At 43.5% G+C, this 23307-nt stretch overlaps 1 protein-coding gene across 2 annotated transcripts; it reads right to left on the bottom strand.

Moving 5' to 3' along the window:
• Positions 1-648: 648 nt before the first annotated feature.
• NRIP3 (nuclear receptor interacting protein 3) lies at positions 649-23029 on the bottom strand. 2 transcript variants are annotated; one of them, XM_029206966.1, is made up of 8 exons: positions 22971-23029; positions 22369-22529; positions 7466-7627; positions 6859-6941; positions 4862-5001; positions 4171-4223; positions 3965-4059; positions 649-3667 (listed from the first exon to the last, which is right to left on the bottom strand). In XM_029206966.1, exons 1-8 carry the CDS (start codon positions 23014-23016, stop codon positions 3652-3654), a joined length of 756 nt encoding a protein of 251 aa, XP_029062799.1. In that variant the 5' UTR covers positions 23017-23029; the 3' UTR covers positions 649-3651. The 2 variants fall into 2 exon arrangements, with proteins under 2 accessions (XP_029062799.1, XP_029062801.1); XM_029206968.1 differs by lacking the exon at positions 22971-23029 and having other exon boundaries at positions 22369-22542.
• Between the last annotated feature and the right edge of the window lie 278 nt (positions 23030-23307).

Genomic DNA, 23307 nt, shown 5'->3' on the forward strand with positions numbered 1-23307 from the left:
GTGATAACCACTGTCATAGGTATAGAATGTTTCTTGTTGACTATTTAAAAACTACACTGTTTAAATACTAAAAATATTAACACTTAAAAGGTAAGTTTCTATCATCTGTAAAATGCAGTTATTTGCAACATCATTTAGACCTTAACTTTAACTATATATTAAGGTTCATTCAACCCTTCCCCTTCCCAAACCTCTTATTTGTTTGAACCAAATAAATATTTCCTTTCTAAATAAATAAATATATTTATAAAAAGTAAATTCGTAAATAAAATTTCTAGAAGTAAATGTTCTCTCACACACTGAGGATCCACCATAAAAGACTGTTCTCACAAACAGTTAAATCTTTGAGGGACTACCATAAGCCAACCACTTTACACAGGTTATCTCATCTGATACTGTGAAGTAAGTACTATTATCACTTCTGTTTTGTAGATTACAAAGCCAAGCTCACAGAGGTTCACTAATTTGCCCAAGGACATACAGCCAGTAAGAGGGAGCAAAAGGGCTAGTAGCAATGGAGGAAATGAGGACCACAAAGCCTTGTGTTCAGAAGATCCTTTAAGAGAAACACAGATGCAGCTGGGCTATGCCTGGGCTCCGCCATCTTCCAGGGGACCTGACACAAAGATTTTGTCAGACAAGCACACAGAGGGGAAGATTTCACTTTATTGTTACATTAATCTCACAAATAAACTCAACACAGCCACAAACACTGAGCAGATAAAGTGCCAATGCAGAGGCCTGGCAACAGAAGGAGGGAGGAATCCAGTTCGTCTCCTCCATGTGCCCAGCCTGGAAAGATATTTCTATTATACAAGAGTAAGGGCAGCTGACATACCAAGCAACCCATCTATAGACACTTTGAGTTAAGGAATAGAAAATCTTAACAGGTGGGGTCTGTGCAGGGCAAGGAAACAGAAAAGTCAGAAAACATTTTTTCCTCAAATAAGTCAGGCACAGAAATACCAAACGACAAAGACAATATTTTTCAAACTCCCTGTATTTTATTTGGACATCTAATAAGGAATGAGAGGGATACAGTTCTACAGGGTTACTTCTTGCTACCACCTGTCTTCAGAATGGTGACCTGAGTAGACACTCTCTTCCCACACCCTCAATCAGAGGTACCAGAGAGAATTTTCTAGGATTCTGGGAAGAAATGACCTTCCCTGCTTAGCTAGCCAGCCTCAGAAAAGTGGACCAGTGCTTCCTCATGAATATCAAGGAGATATGGGCTATCAGAGTAATCAACCTGGAAGCATTTAAAGAAAATTAATGAAGCTCAAGACTTCCTATAATTATCTTTAGACAACTTTAGGTACCTCTATCAAGCCTGAGGTTTAAAGCACAATTATTCAGTTAGTGAATTCAACTGGTCTGACTGCATGGAGTGAGATTATGATACCATAAGCTCAGATCACCCCAACTGTCTCTATTCCAAAACTGGGACGTCATTGACTGATTTTCAGAGGCCAGAAAGATCACTAAAGGCCAACTGACCAACCCCCTGATGCTATATAATCCTGAACTCGAAGGGTCAAAATCAGTGGCATCTTTCTAGCACCTGAGAATTCCTGGCCTCACTTGGTCCACAGGGAATCTAAATAAGGATAAACCAGGCCAAGGAACTTCTAACATGCCTCACTTGTGGCCAAGAATCAAGGCTCAGAGTGGAACTTTCAACTAGGGAAAAGGTGAAGTATTTCAACTCAGTCCTAGGATGAGAAGCAGGCCAAAGTGGTTCCATGATAGGTGAGGGAGGAGAGTGGAGAGGCCTCAATGGAAAGGTGCAGGTGCCCCCATGTAAGAAAATGGGGGTAGTTTGAGGGGGCACTGAAGGCTGGTAACATGGGATCACCCCTGCTGAGCTTCAGATGTGGCCTCCCCTACTGTGGCTGTGCTTAGTTTTCCATCTTGCTTTCTCTGTAGAGGCTGATAAGAAGGGCCTGGGGGTGATGCAGTGACAACTGGCTACAGTATGGCTGCCTAGCTGTTCAAATGGGGGTCACATCACCAAGTTCCTAGTCTTTAGGGAGCTTCTGAAAAGCTGAAAACATTCAGAGTTCCAAAGAATTGTTTGATAGAGAGACAGTAGCTTAACGCTAGGCAAGATTATTGGTGGGATCTGGCAAAGTTTGAAGTAAGATCATTAAATACTCGAGGAACTGCTGCTATGAACCAAGGGTAGACTTGGGAATCTCTTAAAGGGACACCCACAGCTGGCTATTTTTCTGACTTCTCTGAGCACATCTCTGACCAAACTGAAGGGGAGATTCCATTACAGGTATCTATGTGCCCAACTGACACCCCAACAGAAAGGCTTCAAGAAACCCCATGACCTTTTTGAGAGGGGTCAGGAAATACTGAGGAGTCAGAAAAAATTCTTGTGAACTCTTGGGCAGGCTCCTGCCCTGCCTCTTTCCTTATTCCAGGACATAACTGAAAAGCTTCCCAACCATCAATTCCCTGCCAGGAAGTTTCATTCCTGGCCCCCATCCCAGAAATGTTTCCCTAGGTAGGCTTTCCCACCAACTGATTCTATCCTTCTATTTTGGACCTGCTCTGGGTTTTTTCATCTCCTTTCCCCACTCCTGTTCCCAGCTACTTGAGTCTGATGCAGACAAGTAACAGGCTAGGCAGAAATACTGACTGGATCTTGGGGTTATCAACATCTGACAATGATGCCCAGATTATTTACTGAAGCCTTCAATTCCATCTCAGAGAGTGGTTAATGTTTTTCTGTCTGTGAGTCCTTCCTCCTCCTACCCTCCAAGACATTCAAGGTGAGAAGCCACCTCATTCATCTTTATACCCATGGCTTTTAGGCACCAAGATAAGCACCTAAGTGTGACAGTCTGGGTCAGGGGACTTCTAGTGGGCTTAGCACACAGGAGGGAGGGCTACCCAGATCCTCTGGCATCCATCCCCAAAGCATAGCCTTCCCCTACCCTGCCTTTTTACAAATCCTCACCTCTTCATCCTCCTCTCGAGGCTTGACGCAACAAATGAGAATGAACATGGCCTTGGCCTTGGCTTGTCAGCTCTGCATTCTAGGTCCCCTCTGCCACCAACTCAGTATATGAGCTTAGACAATTCAATTGACTCTCCGGACCTTTAAATGAAAGGGTTGGACTAGATGATTTCTCTGGGCTCTTGCAGATTAATTCATACTTGAGAAATCAATGAAAGAATTAGAAGAAATTCGAATTCTGAGCCATAGGTACCCTGTATCTCTTTGAAATAGCTGAAAGGAGGTAAATGTCAGATTCCTGTTCATTATACACTTTAACTACAGGAAAAGAAGCAAGTGTATCTATGGAGAAATAGAACCTAGCAGCCCCTATACTTGACTAATAAAAGCAATTTCCTTGAAGAAGCAGAGAAATAGGCCACAAGTGGGACCTGGCAGTGTCAAAAAGGTCTATAAATTAAGTGATCAAAGGAGTAAAAAACAATGGCTATAACCAGACAAGATCTCTAAGCACAGACTAAAGTCTAGAGAGGTCTGGGTGGGAAGGACCCCCCTGGAGCTTCTATTAGAGGGGAGGACTTGGTCCAAAGCAAGTTGCTACTGCATTTGGTTCAAACCCAGTTTTCTTAATCTGTCAACCTGGTATGTGTGCACACGTGCAGACATGCTGCAGGCTGTAGTTATGCTTCTGAAGTGCTGAAATGAGAAAGAAATAAAAGAAATGATATCAAATTCAAAGAAGTTAGACTGAACGCAAGTACAATTTTAGTTTAAAAGCTACTCATCTTCCCCACCACTCTATGCAGTATCATCACTGCTCACTCTGAAATGTGGGCTATAGTTTTGTGGGATTGTGAACTCTGGGGGTGAGGAGGGGTATACTTGTGGTATGACTGAAGGTCAAAAGCAGGATACAACCCGATATCCTGTGTGAGAACCCCTCCAGTTAATGACCAATGGATTTTACTTGACCTCACCCATTTGGGCACTCACTTGTCTTCATTCAAGGAAACTGTCTCCTCAAAAGGGATTTCTTGCTTGTCTGTCTTCCCCATGATCAGCCGGTGCTTATCCAAGTTTATGATGCACTGAAAACAAGAATCACTGGTTACCCTCAATGATCCCACTATGGGGTCTCCATGTAAGAGGACCCTTGCCTCAGAGAAGAAGTACCAATGGGATTATAGAATCAATCCTACCTTCAGGGATCGGAGAGTCTGGAGACCAAGGGACAAGTTTTTCTCATTGTCCTCTAATAAAAAAAATTAAGATTTAACCATTTTCATGTTGGTTTAGAAGTCAGCCTTATCACCATTAGGTTCTATGCAACCTACCTCCCTTCCTTCCTTCCTTCCATCCATCCAATAAACATCTGTTGAGCATTTATTATATTAAGTAATTTTCCCAAATCATTATAGTTAAAAAGTGATAGAGTCAAGATTCAAACTGAAGTCTTTTTAACTCTAAAGGACAAAGGCCTTTGGACAAAAACCAGGAACTTAGAGTACTCTAGAATAGAGTACATGAGGGAAAGTATAGGAGTTGGTGGGAAATTATGAAGGGATTTATGGCAAAGGAGTAAGAGGATCTTGCCCTCTACCTCCAACTAGCCCACAGAAAGCTCTCAGGGGCACACAGAAATGTTTGTTTTCTTACCCCTTGAATTTTTTTATTCTCTGAGTGATTCTCAATATGTCTTGAATGTAGCTCGAGGCCCACCTGGTACTTCAGAAGGCAAAAACTGGGACAAGATTTATAGTACAAAAAAGTGGAAACCTGGGATTTTGAAGAAGTCAATATTTACAGGCATAAAATCCCATGAGGGTTTGGTGGAAGGAGGGAGAGGGTTTAACTTAGGGGTCCGTAGGTCCAGTCCCCCATTCTACTCACCAACCACGGCTGCTGGGCAGTCCAGATGGAGGGAGCCCAGAGTGATCACTAGGTGCTCAATCTGGCCCACTACTTTCAGATGTCGGGGTAGAGAAAGCTTCTCTCCTTCATGCTTGTGAGATCTGACATGCTCCTTGAGTCTGCACCAGAGAGGAAATAACAGAATCCCCTGGGCAGAAGTTTCTGGTGGAATCTGGCAATGCCTACCTTCTGACAAACAGCTGGAATTTTCCAGAGATTTCCTGGGTTAATTTACCAAAAAAAATGCTAGTCTACAATTCTTGTTTCAGCACTTTATCCTAAACATGCCGGGAGATATAAAAAACAAAAGATTCAGCTCCTATTCTCAAAAAGCTATGTCACTGTCTGCACTGGTGGAATGTGAGAGTTGACACACTCAGAGAACCCTTTTCTGCATCTCAACATCCCCACCTATGTGCAAGGCAATTTAGTTAACATATCCTTTTATCCATCTGGGGGTAACAGATCTCAGAGAGGGCAGGTAAATCCTAATTTTAGAAGATGCTTTGTTCAGTGTCTAATTTTCTCTTTGTCTATTTCAGTCTACCCTCATCATTTAGTCTGAGGCCATAAGGATGGTGGAGGCAGGTACTTATTTGTTAAGTGCATTGATATTGGCATCAGCAAGGCATATTGTGGAGAAAGTCCTAATTAATTTAACTTGTCTGTCTAGGGGAGGAAGGAAAGAACAGCACCCAGGTTTCACACAGTTATGTAAGCTGATTGGAACAGCTAGCACCGAGCTATTACGAGTTGGTGGATAAATACTTAATTATGGACTTTCTGTGCCAAAACTTCTGCTTTACTCCATTTCCTCTCTTTTGGTGTTATAGCCCATCCAAAAGAAAAATAATTGCAATTTTACAGATGGTTATTAATTCCTCTGGAATCATGGCAGTCTTCTGCCTAATTATGCACCAGGACATTATTAGTCTTTCTGGAAACATCATGTTGCACTACAGCTCATCTCTTCACCACATAAAAATGCTCAGGATTCTTCTCATAGGAACACTTGTGTCCTTGGACTCCATCCCCACCCCACCCCGTCCACCGCCCTAAACAGCAATGCACAAAACCCACAGAGCCAGCTTCAAAGAGTCACAGTTGTGGTGAGGGGTGAGGAGAAGGTAGAAATGAGAAGGAACAGAACATGTGGCAGAGGTCACTGATTATACAAATCAAGACTTGTGCAAGCCCTGCCTAATAGGGATATTTTGAAAGTAGCTTAAAATGGGCCATTATATCTACCCTAGTGATTGTTTCAATACAGAGATTTAGGCTGGGGAATGCTCTGTTGTACTTAGGGCTAGAGAAGTGGAAAAGGATATTGGGTTGATCCTCCCAATTCTGGGCTAGACCTCAGGGCCCATCTGGTACTTTGGAGGAAAGAGAAGGAAGAAGAAAGGAAATAAAAGTACAGATTGAGTGAAAAGGAGGAAAGATACAAAATGGCTTTCTCTGACTAAAAAAGAGGGAGAACCCAATTCCAGCTGTTAGGGAATTGAAGATATTCAATATATGAGGTGTCTGCCTCACACCCAGGCCCCAGCAGGGGCAGCAGTAAGATCTGATTTTACCTGTTATTTGCAGAGAGGAAAGGTACTAATCACCCCTGTGATGGTTCAGGCCCAACAGCAATAGCAGCTCTATTCCACGGTCTGACTGATACTTCTTGGGACAGGTAGTGTGGCCTCCAGAAGGACACCAAGTAAGCTAAGGCCAACCACATCCCTGATTTTACTTCTCTCGGGTACACCACCAGGGCAGATCCTTCTAACTTGTTGTCTGGGCAGGGCACAAATCAGGATCAGGGCATGGCACGCAATGAGCCAAGGATTTCATACTTTCTCATTCCGGAACCCAAAGGTCTTTGCTCAAAACTCAATTGGTGGGAGTTAATGGAAAGCCTGGACTTCAAAATAAATTCAAGCAAAGAGTGTATTAGCATCTGACTTCCAGCACAAGTGACTACTTACCCCAGTCTGTCCACACAGGCTGAAGAGATGAGATTATATTGACAGCCTGTGTCAACCAAGGCTTTCACATCCTTTCCAGCACACTGTAGAGAGGAAACATACTGTTCAATAGGAGCCAGAGAAGCAAAAGGGAAGGGAGATCCAAAGAGCAAGCATCAGGTGTCATATGAAAGGCAGGGTTGGGGAGCATCCTCACAATTATGGGTTGGTAGTGTCCCATCTTTATCCATTGCTGAGTCTCCTTTGAGGGGTTATTTTTCCTGCTGAATCTAGAGCTTACAGAGGATCCCAAAGGACTTTGGGTATTTCATTCTATACACCAAGTGGCTCTTAATTGTGTGTGTGTGTGTGTGTGTGTGTGTGTATCACATACTCCTTTGCAAATCTGATGAAACACTTAGTCCTTTTCCCCATAAAGATGCACATGCATACAAATTACTGCATATATTTCCAGTGTTGCATGGAATGCCCCCCTTAAAACTCATTTATGAATTCCATGATAAGACCCACATTCTATACAATTTGGAGGAGAGGTCCCCATTATTAGGATAATGGGCCCAAATCCTGTTCTCCAGAAAACCTGGAAAAGCTATTCTCAGAACATTACCTGGCAAGAAACCAAAATCATGTCATCAACCTCAGACTTCTTTAGCCCCTCAGACTTGGCATGATTGAGTTTGTTGGTCTTGGAGGCCCAAGGGACACGACTGCTTCGGAGCTTTGACAGGTTGGTTTCCATGAGGCGCCTCTGCAGAATGTTATGAGGTTGCTTGAGGAACAGAAAGCAGAGGCTTCTTAATGACAGGTCATTTCCCCCCTTCTCTCATTGTCCCCCAGGTGCTGTAGAAATAATGAAGGAGCTGCCCATAACTGAGCTCTACCTTTGCTTATTTATCTTTCCTTCAAGTAGGGACTTCATGGGTATTATCAGAGCAGGAACTATAAACCAATTTGCAGTAGGCAACCCTGAGTGAATGAAAGAGCAATGTGGGACCCTGGGAAACGTGGACAGGGCTAATAGTCCATGGCTAAAGAGAACTAAGGGACCCTTGTGATTTGTACTACCTGGGCTTGCTGCTTTCCCTTCCCTTACAAGGGCATTTCAGGAGGAAAGTGGCCATAGTCTATGTGGAATAAATGTATCTTTCCAGGGGGCTTATAGAAAGGGCAGCTGATTCTCACAGGCCAAAGAAACCTTCTTAGCGCTGGTTTTCAGGAGTTCTGTGTACTTCTGTTTCAAGTCTCACTCCCTCACAGTATTATCCTTTGGACCCAAATACATGTGCCTTGATGACACGGCTCTCCTGTGGGCTGAGTTATCCATGGGTGGATGAGGTAGGAAGACAGGGATTCATACCTGCTGAATAACCCTCTTAGAAGACACACTTTAGAACCTGGCAGAACCCAGAGGAATCATCCTTACCGTTATTCTCTGGACCTCAAGGAGCATAAGGCTCCTCCTGCCATGTGCTTGTCATCCATTCCCGCTCTCTTCAATGGGCCAAAAGTGGAGTGTAAAAGGGACAGAAACTGACCAAGAAGCAGGGGACTTAATTAGACCTTATATCTGTGCCAGGATACCTAAGGTTAGGAAGAAGAATGAGGAATATGAAATCAAGTCTGCTCTTTAATAGAGCTTAGGAGAGTTACTAGGGCAGATATATCTATGCTCTACTGTTTCTACTCAAAGTGGCCTCCAGAAAGTGTAAGCCACCTCTTAAAGTCATTTGACCTGAGAAATTTCTATACAAAAGCATATTATTCCTAGTTTACAGTAATATTGAAAATCCTTCAAAGGATGGAGTCTAACCCCAAGTTTCTATGTGACATATACTAGATGGCATTCCAATTCTAGGGGGGGAAGAGAGTTACTCCTAGAAGCCCAGAGCCTAGAACCTTCCCCAGGAAGTGGGCACAAGTGCAGGAGGTCTTCATTTCCACCATATTACAGATTTCTGAAGAAGAATGGAGTCAGAGCCATGACTCGCTGTAACCCTGGTGAGGCGAAGAAATGGATTCCCAAAATACACTGACTCTTGGCAAGGCAGATTTTAAATTAGTATTCTTGGGAAAAGGAGAGAGAGGGGCATTTAAAAGAAAATGAGAGCTTCTTAATTTGACAAGCAGCTGGAGGAAGTGCTAACTCTGATTTCCTGACTGGACCCTGGGAGAATGCTTTGCTCCTCAAAAGAAACAGAAATTCTTCATTCTTATCTCTCTCACTAATAAGTCTAGATTCATACTAAAGTAGGTGTTTGTTTCTGTCAGGTCCATGCTTAGCATGATCAACTCAGATAAGGTGGATTTGTAGAACTGAAGGCTGGAAGGGACTTCAAAGTCCATCTAAACAAAGCCCTCATAACCTAAAGTTCGAGGCTTTCCTTCTACAGTGGTCTTGCCCAACACCACTTTACCTGGTTATTCTGAATCTTGAGAGGAGTCTAATCATCACTGGACAGATCAGGCAAACGAGGAAGGTTCTGAAATCGTTTTCCTTGAAGTCATCTCTCTTTGAATTTTCCTACTCTACCCTTTCTCCACAGGCTATACACATACTCAAAGTTCTCACACACTGGGAAGAAAACTCCTCCACAAACCCTCAGACCGTGCCTCCTCAGTGCCACGTCCTAACCACAACCCTGCCTTAAACGGTCTTAAAAAAAGGTCGAAATCACTAGTCAATTTCCTGATATCCTATATTTTCTTCACTGAAATCACTTCTGATCCCACAACACCAGTAACGATCTCCTAATTTCCAAATCCGACAGACATATTTCAGCCTTCATTTTACTTGACTTCTCTAGGGTGTTTGGCCCTGCTGACTATTCCTTTATTTAGTAACCCAAAAAAGGTTCAAATGTAATACATCTTCAATATAAAATATTCAAATGTCACTGAAGTATATACAATTAAAAAGGGAAAGCCTCGGGCTTCCCTGGTGGCGCAGTGGTTGAGAGTCCACCTGCCGATGCAGGGGACACGGGTTCGTGCCCCGGTACGGGAAGATCCCACACACCGTGAAGCGGCTGGGCCCGTGAGCCATGGCTGCTGAGCCTGCGCGTCTGGAGCCTGTGCTCCGCAACGGGAGAGGCCACAACAGTAAGAGGCTCGCGTACCGCAAAAAAAAAAAAAAAAAGTTAAAGCCTCTGCAACCCTTCAAACCTTCTCAGTTCTACTCCCTACAAAGAACAACCATTAAATTTAGAAGTTACATCCTTCCAAAAATTTTAATACATCTACAAACATAAATAAAAACAGGATCATACTATAACACTCTTCTAAATTTTTAATTTTTGTTTAATATATGAAAGGCATTTTTCTATGTCAGTACATATAATTCTTTTCATTCATTTTTATAACTACAAGTCTTCATAGTATAGTTCAGGAGTTGAAAATTCACAGCCAGTTAACTCATATGAACCTCAGAGATGCTCTTCTGTAGCCATTTAATTATGCCCTTATGTTTGTTTGTTTTAAATTTTTTTTTTGGCCGCACCACATGACATATGGGCTCTTAGTTCCCTGACCAAGGATCAAACCTGCACCCTCTGCACTGGAAGTGTGGAGTCTTAACCACTGGACGACCAGGGAAGTCCCTGCCCTCATGTTTTAAATGACAATGTAACTGCACATTTACCTTTGCTCCCAACGAAAATTTCACTAAAATGATAGTCAAGGAACAAGAAAGGCCTAAAACTACAAGAACAAAGAGAATAGTAAAGTAAGCAACAACAATAACAAAAGAAGAGATTTTGACAAAATTTTGGAATCTAAAAAGCAGACGAAAAACTGGTAACTGACCTAGACTAGAGAAAGCTAAGTGCTTCACACCATTTTACTTCATGGAACACTGGAGTGGCAGAGACTGCCAGTTACTAATTAAAATCCATGATCTCCTCTTCTTTCTGGAAAGATACCTAGATTATGTTTCCCAGCCTTCCTTGTAGTTAGGAAGGCCATATGACTGAGTTTGGCAAACAGAATGTGAGTAGAAGTGACACATACCACTTCTAGGCCTGGCCTGTAAACCTCCCCTGTGTACACTCCTCCATATTCTTCTCCTCTTCTGACGGGCTGGAATGGAGATGACCCTTAGGGTAACCTTCCTGGAGGTAATATGTTGAAGACAGAAGAGCCACTCACTGTCAGCCTGGGTCACTAAATGACTACATGGAAAAGGGCTGTCTTGTTGACCTTCCCACTAGAACTCTTACCTAAGAAAAAATAAACTATTATATTTGAACTATTTTATACTTGGGGGTCTAGCTGTAAAAGCAGTTTTCCTACTTAAACTAAAACCCTGGAAAAGCTGAGGAATTAGAGGTATTAGAACCTCTACAATTGGAGGGTATGATTAGGGTTGGAAAGAGATTAGTATAAAGCCTGCATAAGACTCCTACGCATAAGACTCCTTCCCAGTTGATCCAGACAACTGGGAAGAATGCCAAAACTTTATTCTTTTTGTAAGAGTAAATCAAAAGACTCTGGTTGGTTGACAGTTTGGCTAGGCTTAGAACAGATTCCTACAACAGCTAAGAATGAGAGTGGAGTGCCATACTATACCAGAACTGAAGAATATGAGTTGAAGGGCTCACATGGAGCCTTGCATAATGAAAGATACAAGACCCAAACCAAGATTTCACATCATTAAGAATTTTTGGAATATCATGGATGACAAAGATTCCAAGAGTTTCCAAAGAGAAAAAGATGATTTCAAATACAAAGGATTAGGAACCAGAATTACATAGGACTATTCAATGGAAGCTAAAAGACAATGGAATAATACTTTTAACAAATCTGACAGCACATAATTTCTAAACCTAGCCAAGCTATCAATTAAGACTCAGGAAAGTTATTTCCCAAGAATCCTTAAGCAGCTTCTGAAGGATATACTCCACCAAAGCGAGGGAAACCAACAAACAAAGAAAAAAGCATAGGATCCAAGAAATAGAGTATACAATAGAGAAGAGAAACAAGGGAATTCTGAAAGTGGTGTTGAAGAAAAAGTACAGGATATTGGCTGTGTAGTGGGCCGTGAGAGCAACCAGTCCAAAATGAAATGGGAGGATAGAGCACTCCAGGAAGGATGTCTCCAAGAAAAAAAAAAAAGAACCTGCTAGATCATCTGCAGTTTTAAGGTACTTGGAGATTTAAATTTTAGATAGAAAATTAAACAAAGGGAAAAAACTAGGCAATTATTAATTTTGATAAAAATAAATATTTGTATGAGAAAGAAACATAGTTATGGTATACTATTTGACTCAGCTGTGAATAATATGAATATAGTCATAATAATGTAAGCAGTAAATGCTGATTTGACCCAAGATAGCTATTTAATTGTTATTAACATATTACAATATTAATATAGTAGGAGAGGGGACATGATGGGAAGGTATAAGAGAATTAAGGAACAGTTTAAATTTTTTTTAAGTTTTAAATTATATACATGTGCTTTTTGATAAAAAGTAAATTTTAAAAATATACCCTATACATTAAGAAAGCATACAGCCACAAGAAAAGCCAACTTATGATGGCTTAAATGGAGATGTATTTTTTTCTCACATAACAAGAAGACTGGAGGTAGGCAGCTGCTGGCATTAATTCAGCAGCTTAACAATTTCAGGGCTACTGTTTCCGTAATTCTCTTGGATATTCCCTCATGGTCATATGATGGGTGCCCCAGCTCCAGGCATTACATCCACAACTAAGGAAGGAGGAAGGGACTCTGTGCCATCTATCCTTTTTATCAGGAAAGTAAAAGCTTTCCCAGAAGTTCCCTCAGCAGTCTTCTGCCTATATCTTCTTGCTCAGAATTCCCACAGCCACTTCTAACTGCAAGGGGGTCTGGATGTATTTAGCTTCTGCGTAGAGAAGTCAGGTAGCTAGAAAAGGGCTGAAAATGGGTGATGATTTAGCCAACTAACAGTGTCTGCCAAATCATGAAAAACTGAAGTGTGTGTACATGTGTGCACACACACGTACACGCACACACCAACAATGTAACTTAGGCAGATATAATGTCAGGTTACCCTATAACCAACCACCTTAGCACCTATTTTTTTTACATCTGCCCTACTTTCTGCATTTTTAATTAATTAATTTATTTTTTTGCGGTACGCGGGCCTCTCACTGTTGTGGCCTCTCCCGCTGCGGAGCACAGGCTCCGGACGCGCAGGCTCAGCAGCCATGGCTCACGGGCCCAGCCGCTCCGCGGCATGTGGGATCTTCCCGGACCGGGGCACGAACCCGTGTCCCTTGCAACGGCAGGCGGACTCTCAACCACTGCGCCACCAGGGAAGCCCCGCTTTCTGCATTTTAAAATAGCACATCATCTATAGACCTATAAGTCTGTGGTACAAACATACCTCAGTTTATTTAACTACTAATGGACATGTAGATTATTTCTACATGTTTGCCATTAGAAACAATGTTTCAATAAACTCAACATTCCATTTTTTTGAAACTCTCCTCCACTGGCTTCTAAAACCACTTTTCTGTCTATTCTGCATCTGTCTCATTTATTGGCTCCTTTGCCTCTGCTCATTTCCTAAATGTTAGTGTTCCTTGTTGCTCTATCTTAGGTCCCTTTCTCACTCTACAAAACCTTTCAGGGCAATCTTATCTGCTTTCATTGTATAAATTAGTACCCTTATGATGATGACTCCATCTCATGCCCAGCCCTCACTTCTGAGTTTCAGACCCATAGAACCAACTGCCTCTTTGAACTTCTCCACTTAGACACCCCACAGGCACTTTCAAACTTAACTTGTCCCACTGATCTTTCCCACAAAACTTGTACTTTCTCCAGTATTCTCCGTCTTGGTGAGTGAAATTCTGCCTCTTTAACACCTTGTAGTTTCCTCTCCATTTCTGCTGTTATTGCTAAGTTCAAATAATCTCCTAAAACATTATGTTCATGGTCTCCTTCCCCTACAGTGGCTCCCTTGCCAGCTGTATCAAACACAAAATACTCAATTTAGCATTTAAGATCTTCCACTAATTCATCCTCCTTCCCAGTCTTATCTTTAATCCTCCATGAAGGCGTTCTATTTTAGCAAAAGGACCACTTATCACATACTACCTTGGGCAAATCACTAATCTCTCTAAGCATTACTTTTCTCTCAGTCTCACCTTCTTCATCAGTAATAAAAGAGGTTTGAGCTCCAAAGTCCTGTTCTATTTTAACATTCTGGATTATTCCCTTTACACCAATCTGGTAAAATGGCATCACTACACGCCCATCCATTCTTGATTCTTTTCTTTTCCTAAACTTCCATCCCAAGTATAGATAGTCCCCAATGTACAATGGTTCAACTTATGATTTTTCGACTTTGTGATGGTGCTAAAGTAATACACATTCAGTAAAAACTGTACTTCGAATTCTGATGCTTTCCCAGGCTGGTGATACGCAGCACAACACTCTCTCATGATGCTGGCAGAGGCAGCAAGCTGCAGCTCCCAGTTAGCCTCATGATCACGAGGGCAAACAACTGATACACTTACAACTATTCTGTACCCATACAACCATTCTGTTTTTTCACTTTCTATATGGTATTCAATAAATTAGATGAGATATTCAACACTTTATTATAAAATAGGCTTTGTGTCAGATGATTTTGCTCAACTGCAGGGTAATGTTAAGTGTTCTGAGCACTTTTAAGGTAGGCTAGGCTGAAATACGATGTTCAGTAGGTTAGGTATATTAAATGCATTTTCAACTTAACAATATTTTCACCTTACAATGTGTTTATCAGGATGTAACTCCGTCATAGGTCTAGGAAGATCTGTACTGTTGCTACTTCCTCCAAAACTTATCTGGTATCGATCTACTTCTCCTCATCTTTACTACTTCCAATCTAATACAAGCCACCATCATCTCTTATCTGTGCTACAACAGCCTCCTAACTTGTCTTCCACCTCTTCCTTCACCCTTCTCCAAATCATTCTCTACACAGCAGCCAGAGTAAGCTTTTAAAAATATAAGTGAGATAATACATTCCCTTACTCAAAAGCCCTTCAGTGGGGCTTCCCTGGTGGCGCAGTGGTTGAGAGTCCACCTGCCGATGCAGGGGACACGGGTTCATTCCCCGGTCTGGGAAGATCCCACATGCCGCAGAGCGGCTGGGCCCGTGAGCCATGGCCGCTGAGCCTGCGTGTCCGGAGCCTGCACGTCCGGAGCCTGTGCTCTGCAACGGGAAAGGCCACAACAGTGAGAGGCCCACGTACCGCCAAAAAAAAAAAAAAAAAAAAAAAGCCCTTCAATGGCTTCTCATTGTTCTTCAGACAAAATTCAAACTTCCTACCACGGTCTATAGGGCTCTGTGCCATCTGGTCCCTGTCTATCTTTCCAACCTCCACATACATACCATATACACACCACTCCACCCTTTATTCATCCATACCTCCTTGCTCAAAAACTCTTTCCCATTCTAATGCCCTTGCACCTGCCATTCCCTCTGCCTGAAATGTTTTCCCCTAATATTTCAAATAGGTAGCTTGATCTCATCTTTCAAGTCTCAGCTCAAACATCACTTCCTCAAAAACATCTTCTCTGACCATACTATTTAAAGTAGGCACTCCACTTCTTTAGTTACTAACATATCCCACTATTCCTTTCAGAGTAATTATAAGTCCAGAATTATTTTGCTTTTCTAGTTGTTTATTATTTCACTCCCCCACTAGAGTGTTAATTTCACAAGGGCAAGGACCTTCATTGTCTTGATCACAGCTATATCCCAGCTCTTAGCATAATACCAAATGAATAAATCTCTACCCTTTACTTCTTCAAAAAGCCTTTCTTGATTAATACCATCCAGTTCTTTCCTTCAGAATCCCTTCAGTACTCATACATTACATAGTTTGTACTACTTGCATTCCCATTCCTTGACTGTTGCTTTGTAAATATGCTTAAGTGGTTTGTTTTTGTTTATTGAAATATTGCCTTTCCAAGGGCTATCTTCTACTTTCCAGGTGTACTTCAAGATACACAGTATTAGTTAGATAGGTGCTGCAGGTACTCTGGTGGCCTTTTGGACATAGCTATGTCATCTTCCTGACATGGATCCTGCTTTATGCCTTAGCTCAACAAGGCAACACTAAGCAGTCACAGGTTCTCTACTGTTCCTGCAGTGTGGCTGCTAAACCCTAACCAGCATTTAGGCATCTAAATCCTAAGTGGGCAAACTCAAATGTGCTGCCTTTATCACCATCGGGAGCTTCTGAAAGAAATGGGCACAGTGGGCAATGCTGTATTCCAGGTAGACATAGCTGAGGTTCCTCAATCTAGGAGCCAGTCTGATTAAATATCTCTTCTAACCAGGCTGTAAAGTGGGAAGAAAAGTGAGGTGAGAGGAAACAGGCTATACTGCAGGATACCACAGAATCATGATTTGAGCAAGAACTTCTAAGGCCACCTTTTCAATCCCTTTACCTACGCTGTACTGAATCCAGACAGAATCAAACTAATGGATTTCTGTGGTCCACAGAATGGGTCAGACTGGAAAATAGGAGAAATTATAGAAGTCTGCTTTCTTTGTAGCATTTACTCTCAGAGGAGAAACCCAAGGTTTCTAGCTTCCAATAGAACTACAACTAGAACCACTTAGAAATAGGGGTCAGCAAATATGGCCCACAATCCAAACCCAGCCTGCTGCCCATTTTTGTAAATAAAGTTTCATAAGAACACAATCAGCCCCATTTGTATTGCCTATGGCTGTTTTGCATTACAACAGCACAATTGAGTAGTTGAGACAGAGACTGGCCTGCAAAGCCAAAAACAATTAACTATCTGATCCGTTACAGAAAAAGTTTGGCAACCCTTGACTTAGAGTATTGTTTAAACTATATATCCTTTGGGGTCAGACAGAGCTCAGTTCAAGTTAGTAACCACCTTGCAGAGCTTTTGTGAGGATGAAATGAGATGGTTTGTACGAAGCATTTAATACCATGTCAGGTATAAAGTAAGCACTCAAATTTTAATAATTATATGTATGTGTACATATGTATTTTAAATTCTCACGCTCGGCTTAAAATTGAAGCTGATTACCATTCACTTCTTTTTTCTTAAAAGGGCATGAAATCATCTTACTCCACTTTTGTCCTCATGTACAGTTTGTAGACAGACATGGGCTCCTGACTGACTCTCACTTCACGCCCAATATACATGTCTCTGTCTGGTCTTGGAAGTCTAAAAGGGCACTAATATCTGTGCCTTCTCTTCTTTATTTACTAGCTGAATATACAACACGTGACCCTTTCATCACCACAGGATCATAGACAGATTGTCCTTAGGTTTACTGCTGCTCAAAAGCACATGGAATCTACCTAAGGCAGTCTTGTCACGCTGCCCCAGGACTTCTGTGTTCTCTTTGCCTTTACCTTATGACCCAATAGACATATTATTTCAAAGAGAACAGCCTTATTCCTGATTGTTACCTGCTGGTGTGAGATGGTGGCTTCTCAACCGCCCATGGCAGACTGCATTTTTGTTACAAAGGACTCACACAACTGCAGGGACTTCAACCAGATAACCTGTAAAGTTCTTCTTACTCTGAGGTTCTATAGGGCACACTCGAAGCAGCCCCCTCTCCATATAATCTCATAGTCAGTTGACTCACCAGGGAATGATGAAACTCTAGTCAGATGTTGGTCACCATCACTATTGTCACACCAGACCAGAGTAATCACTGCTTCCACTGAACTCCTCTAGCGCTTATTGACTATAATATCTTGACAACTACCATAGGCTTCCTGGTGGTATTATTTACATTTTCATGGAACTATATCTATTCAACATCTACAATTGAATAGCTAATAGACATCCCAAACTTAACTTCTTCAAGAATGAAATTCCTGATTCTTTTTTTTTTTTTTGCGGTACGCGGGCCTCTCACTGTTTTGGCCTCTCCCGTTGCGGAGCACAGGCTCCGGACGCGCAGGCTCCGCGGCCATGGCTCACAGGCCCAGCCGCTCCGTGGCATGGGGGATCTTCCCGGACCGGGGCACGAACCCGTGTCCCCTGCATCGGCAGGTGGACTCTCAACCACTGTGCCACCAGGGAGGCCCCCTGATTCTTATTCCCTATCCCTAACCCACTCCTCTTGTATTCTTAGCCATCCCAGTAAATGAGAAACTTTATTCTTCCAATTGCTAGATCAAAAACCTTGAGGTCATTCTTGACTACTCTTTCTTTCAGATCCTTAATCCAATCTCTCAACTAAACTTGTCAGCTCTGTCTTCAAAATAACCTGAGAGTCTGATCTTTTCTTGTCCCCTTAACTGCTAGCACACTGCTCTGAGCCACCATCATCTTTCACCTGGATTACTATCTAACAGCTCCTAACCAGTCTCCCTGCTTCCACTTTTGCCCTCTATAGTGAAATCCACACAGTAGTCTACTTTGTGAAATAAGTCATGTCGTGTCACCCCTCTGCATAAAATTTTCCACCAGTTTCCCATATCAGATTAAAAGTCAAATATCTGTACAATGATCTAGAAGGCCCTAAGTAGTTTGGCCTCCCACTATCTCTCTGATGTTATCTCCTATCGCCCTCCTGTTGCTCACTTTGCTCTGGCCACAATGGCCTTCTTACAGTTTTTTAATCACATCAAGCACACTGACAATTCAGGCCTTTGCACTTGCTGTTCCTTCTGCCTAGAACATTCTTCTCCAAGATATTTTGCTCTCTCATTTCCTTCAATATCTCGTGTAATGTAATCTTATCAGACAGGCCTTCCCTGACCACCCTAGATAAAATAACAGGGCTCTACTCCATCCTACCCTGGCCATAACGCTCCCTATTCCCTTATCCTGGTTTATTTTCTCCATAGCACTGATTACATCCTGATATATTATATATTTACTTGATTTATTTTCTGCCTTCTCCCCCCCCACAAGAATGTAAGTTTTATGAGGGCAGGAACTCCGTTTTGGTTCGCTACTATATCTTCAATACCTAGATCATGCCTGACATGTAATAAGTGTTCAATAAATATTTGGGGAATAAATTAATTAATCAGTCCTATCCTTCCCCCTAATCTATAAACTCATTGTACAGGTAAACTTTGTTGTCTTCTTCTTTGTGGTCCTAGCACCTAGCATTGTGTCCTGAACATAGCAAGTGTTCAAATAATGCTTGCTGTAATTAGGATTCGATCATGGCTCTGGAAATCTTCAGTTTGCACTAGATCCTGATGTTATACTGGTATTTCATGCTCCTCTTCTAAGACTCCCAAGTTCTCTGGTCCAAAATCTATAGCATTATGGATGTCTTGTGGCATTATGAATAACTTATCTACAGGATACCACCCAGGGCTGCCCTCATTGACAGAAATTCTGATCAGGTAGATCAGATACTAGGCGTACAGGGCTAGTCATTTCATGGTCAGTTGGCTTTGCTGTGTTACACCATCCTTCCCCCAGCCTTCTCCTAATTCTAGTGAGTTTTGCTAAAGCATTTGGCTAGAAGCAGAATCAATCATAAATAGGAAAGCAAAACTGTCTTTCTATTGCTGAATAAGTAAGGATATAGCCTGATGGTCAGTAATATTATCATATAGGAAAGACAGCATATTATCCCATGATATGACTGTTTTTAAAAATTAAAAAGTCCTTACCTCAATGAGAAGAACATTTATGAACCTGGTAACTAAAACAAAAGAAATTAGAATACGCAAAACTCCAAGAGTGATTTTTTTCTCTACCCTCATCAACTTAAAAAATAATAATAAACAAAATAAAATATTACTCATTCATATCTCTGATTTTGATTCTTAATCTAATACACAAAAAAGAGCACAAGATAAAAGGACAAACAAAATAAGACAGCCAGACATAAGAAATAAAATTAATTTCCACAGTAGACTTTGTAGCAGCCAACTACACACAAACAGGAAAAGGGCAAAGGCACCTTCCTAGGGTCAAGAGAACAAGAACACATTTCACTGCCTATGGATGCTCTTTGCCAATCCAAAAAAAGTTGGCAGGCTGGATTCAAATAGTGAATGTTACAGAAACAGCATGGTAAAAGGTAGATAATTCAGAAAACTCAGCAGTATAATTCTAATATAGGTCACTAGTATGAGGAAAACAACCCACAATCTTCTCACTGGCACAAACCCCAGAATCAATGAAAACTAATTTGTCCTTTCCCCCCTATCTCCCTCTGGTGCCATCCCTTCCCTTTTCTTTTCCCTCTTTCATTGAGTTTGTACTATAGATTTATACAGTCAATTTTTGTATCCTCAAAAATTTCACTTTGGTGAGAGAACACTGAGTCAGCACTGGTCTATACTACCAGATATATCCATACATATATCCATATATATGAAGTGATATAGTACTTCTAAGGTTATTTCTAAGATTATCCTGATCCAGCAGCATAAGTTCCAAGGAAGCTTAAGCATGCCACATCACCCCAGTACTCAGAGCTCTCCTAGCCCTATCTCAGTCTGCCTTGGCATCTGTGACCTGTTCTAGCTCTTCTGTGCAATCACTTGCACATTCCAGGTGTGAGAACAGTGAGAGAGGGACATCAACTCATGGCAGTGGGGGGAGGCAGGGGAGAGAAATTGTGAACCATGGTTCAGGGTCTCACAATAAACTGCTGTGTGTCACATCCACGGCAATAACCTGCTTCTTGAGGAAGCTTCTTCCTTCCAGCCTAGTGCCTATGTTCTATGTTATCAGCTCCTGTGTGGCTCAACTAAGACAGACTGGAGTCAGAAAAGCAGATGGAGTTCTTCCTACACAGGATGAAGCAGTATAAAGAATGCTAGGCAGAAGAATGGAGAGGCAGTTCCTCAGGGCTAGGAAACTCCTTGACATCCCAGGACAACCAAATGTCAATCATATCTTAAATCCAGCATGAAGGGAAAAAAATTCCACATTGTACTTATTTTCCTATTACTGTTTATTGGCTGAGGCTTCCAGGAACTAGGATTATTGTGGCAGGAACTAGGATTATTGTGGTCTGAAGGTAAGAAGACCTGAACCTGATTTGCTAAATGAATCTAGACTGTAGTAAAGTGAAAGGAGGGAAGAAAGACAGTTATTGCTTTTCTAGGAATACATTTCAGTCACTCACCACTCTGAGTTAGCATGAATCAGATTAACTATCCTGTGGCTTGTTCAGGTAAAATACCTTTTAAAAAACAGAGCAAGATAATTGAGTAGACATCCCCTGTACAATAAATAACTAAAAATAATTCTCTATCACAATGGGGGAGGGCAAATCTGATCTTGGGATCTATGTGCCATTTGAGTTGATTAAAAAAAGAAGAAGAAGAAGTAGATTCAGCAGCTCTGCCCTCCATACCCATCTTGTGGTGGGAAATGGCAATTTCAGTGGCCCAGGCTGACACCCCGCTTCCCTGACAAATTAAACATTCCAAAAGCTCAAAAAATACTGGAAAAACTAAACAGAGCATCTACTTCATTTAAGACATTTAAGTAATGCTTCATAAATTATTGCCTAGATGAATAAAGTGATTGTGAAATTCAAGAAAACAAGTTAAACTACAAGAAAATTCCAGATAAAACTACAAAGCTAAACATCAATTTGGTCCAGTGACTTAAATGTAAGAGTCAGATACAGTTCTTTAAACTAGTAACCCTTAGGCCCCCATAGGATCCCTCCTACAGATGGAGGACAGTACTGTCTTTGAACTCAGACCTCCAGTCCTGGAGTTTCTCCTTCTTAATGCCAAGAACAACCCTGCTAGAAAAAAAGACTGCGCCAGCCCCAGCTCCAGCTCCACACATCAGCCGGTGGAGCAGCTGGGGCAGCCTGGCCTCCTCCCTCTATCCACTCTCTGGGGGTGGAGTAGCAGGAGAGGAAGATGATGAAGAGAGGTTTGGGGCTCAGGAAACCTTCAAGGTCCCTTTTTCTCTCCCCGCCCCCCGCCCTCCTGTTGGAAGGTCAAAGGTAGGTGAGACCAAAATCAAAGGGAGAAGTAGATTTTGCATAGGGGGGAAATGGATTCAACAAAAGTCAAGTGTATCTGGATGTGGTGACTGCCCAGAAAGCCCCCTTCCCACTTCGTTCTCTCCTTCTCACACCACTTAGGAGTCACCTCTGTCTGGGTCACGGGCCCGGCCAAGCAGCCTGGGAGGCAGCGGGCGCTACCCTGGCTGCGAGGCTCAAGCCCCAAGCAATCGAACTCGGTACTGCGAAAAATGGGAGGGAAAGGGGACCTGAGGGCAAGAAGGCAGGGCTGGGTCTCTTCTACTCCAGAGGAGACACACGAAGGGAGGAAGCTGCGCTTAAGGGAGGGCGAGCTGGAAAAGCTACGACGGAATCCCGAGAGAAACTAAAGCAGGGGAATGCTGGATGGAGAGGAACCTGAAACAGAGCAATAGCGAGACAGCCGACAACTGCCGGCGGCCGGCGGGGGCCCGGACGCTGACTCAGTGAAAGCTGCAAAGGGCGGGCCCCGGGAGACCTCACAGCGCTATGGTGACGGGCCGCCGCGCGCGGGGACCCCGAGGCGGGCGCGGCCGCGGGGGCTCACCGTGTCCTTGGACGAGCCCAGCTTCTTGAGGCCGTCCAAGGGCAGCAGGTCGGCCGAGTCCTTGTGGATGAACTGCACGGCCTGCTTCATCCGGCGCTGCTGCCGCAGCGACGCCCCCTCCCGCCTGTCCGTCTCCTTGCGGCCGCCCTCGGTGAGGAGTCCTGAGTAAAACATCGCTGAGGCGCCCGCGGCCCAGCGTCCCGGTCGCTCCCGGATCCCCGGCAGCCTTCAGCCTCGAGCTTCTCCAGCGCCGCGAGAAACGCGCGCCGCCCTTTTTATAGCCGAGCGTGACGTCACTGGGAGCAGCCAGTGTACACGCGGGGGGCGGGGCCCGCACAGCGCCCCCAGCCTGCGCGCTGCTTCCCAAAGTTCCGGGCCGCTGCCCACACCCGCACCACCCCACTGGGGCACAGGGCGGGAGAGGAGGAGTGGCGCTGGCGAGACTGACTCTGAGCGCCAAGGTCTACCGCGGCAGCTTTACCCAACCGGTCCCTCGCGTTGTGGGTGCCCCGCATCCCCTGGACCGAGATGAAGTGTGGGGAGGCCAACGCAGGAGCGGCCTCTCCCACGGCAGCCGCCGCCACCTCCTGGTCCCCGCTCACCTGTCCACGCCGTGGCCGACCCCGGGATCACCGACAGCCGGGCCATGCCCCGAGTCCTGCCGCCTGCGCCGCTGCTCGGCTTCACCAGTTCCCACTTTCGCGCCCCTCCTGGAGCCCTAGCGCCCAAAGCCCCGGCTCCGGAGGACCGGCGGCGCGCTCCAAAGTTGGATTGCTAGGGATTTCTCCAACTTCAGATCGGTCCCCACCCACCAGGCCCACGTGATTGGGGAGGGGGCAGCCCCTGCGGGCCGGCCGGAATCTGCCTTCCGGGGACCCTCCCTCCTCCCTGCTCCCTCTGCCCGCGGGCCCAGGACGCGCGCATCCGAGCCAGGGAAGC

The sequence above is a fragment of the Monodon monoceros genome, unplaced genomic scaffold, assembly GCF_005190385.1.
Source record: "Monodon monoceros isolate NGI ecotype Baffin Bay Population unplaced genomic scaffold, NGI_Narwhal_1 Super_Scaffold_7, whole genome shotgun sequence".
Lineage (NCBI taxonomy): Eukaryota > Metazoa > Chordata > Mammalia > Artiodactyla > Monodontidae > Monodon > Monodon monoceros.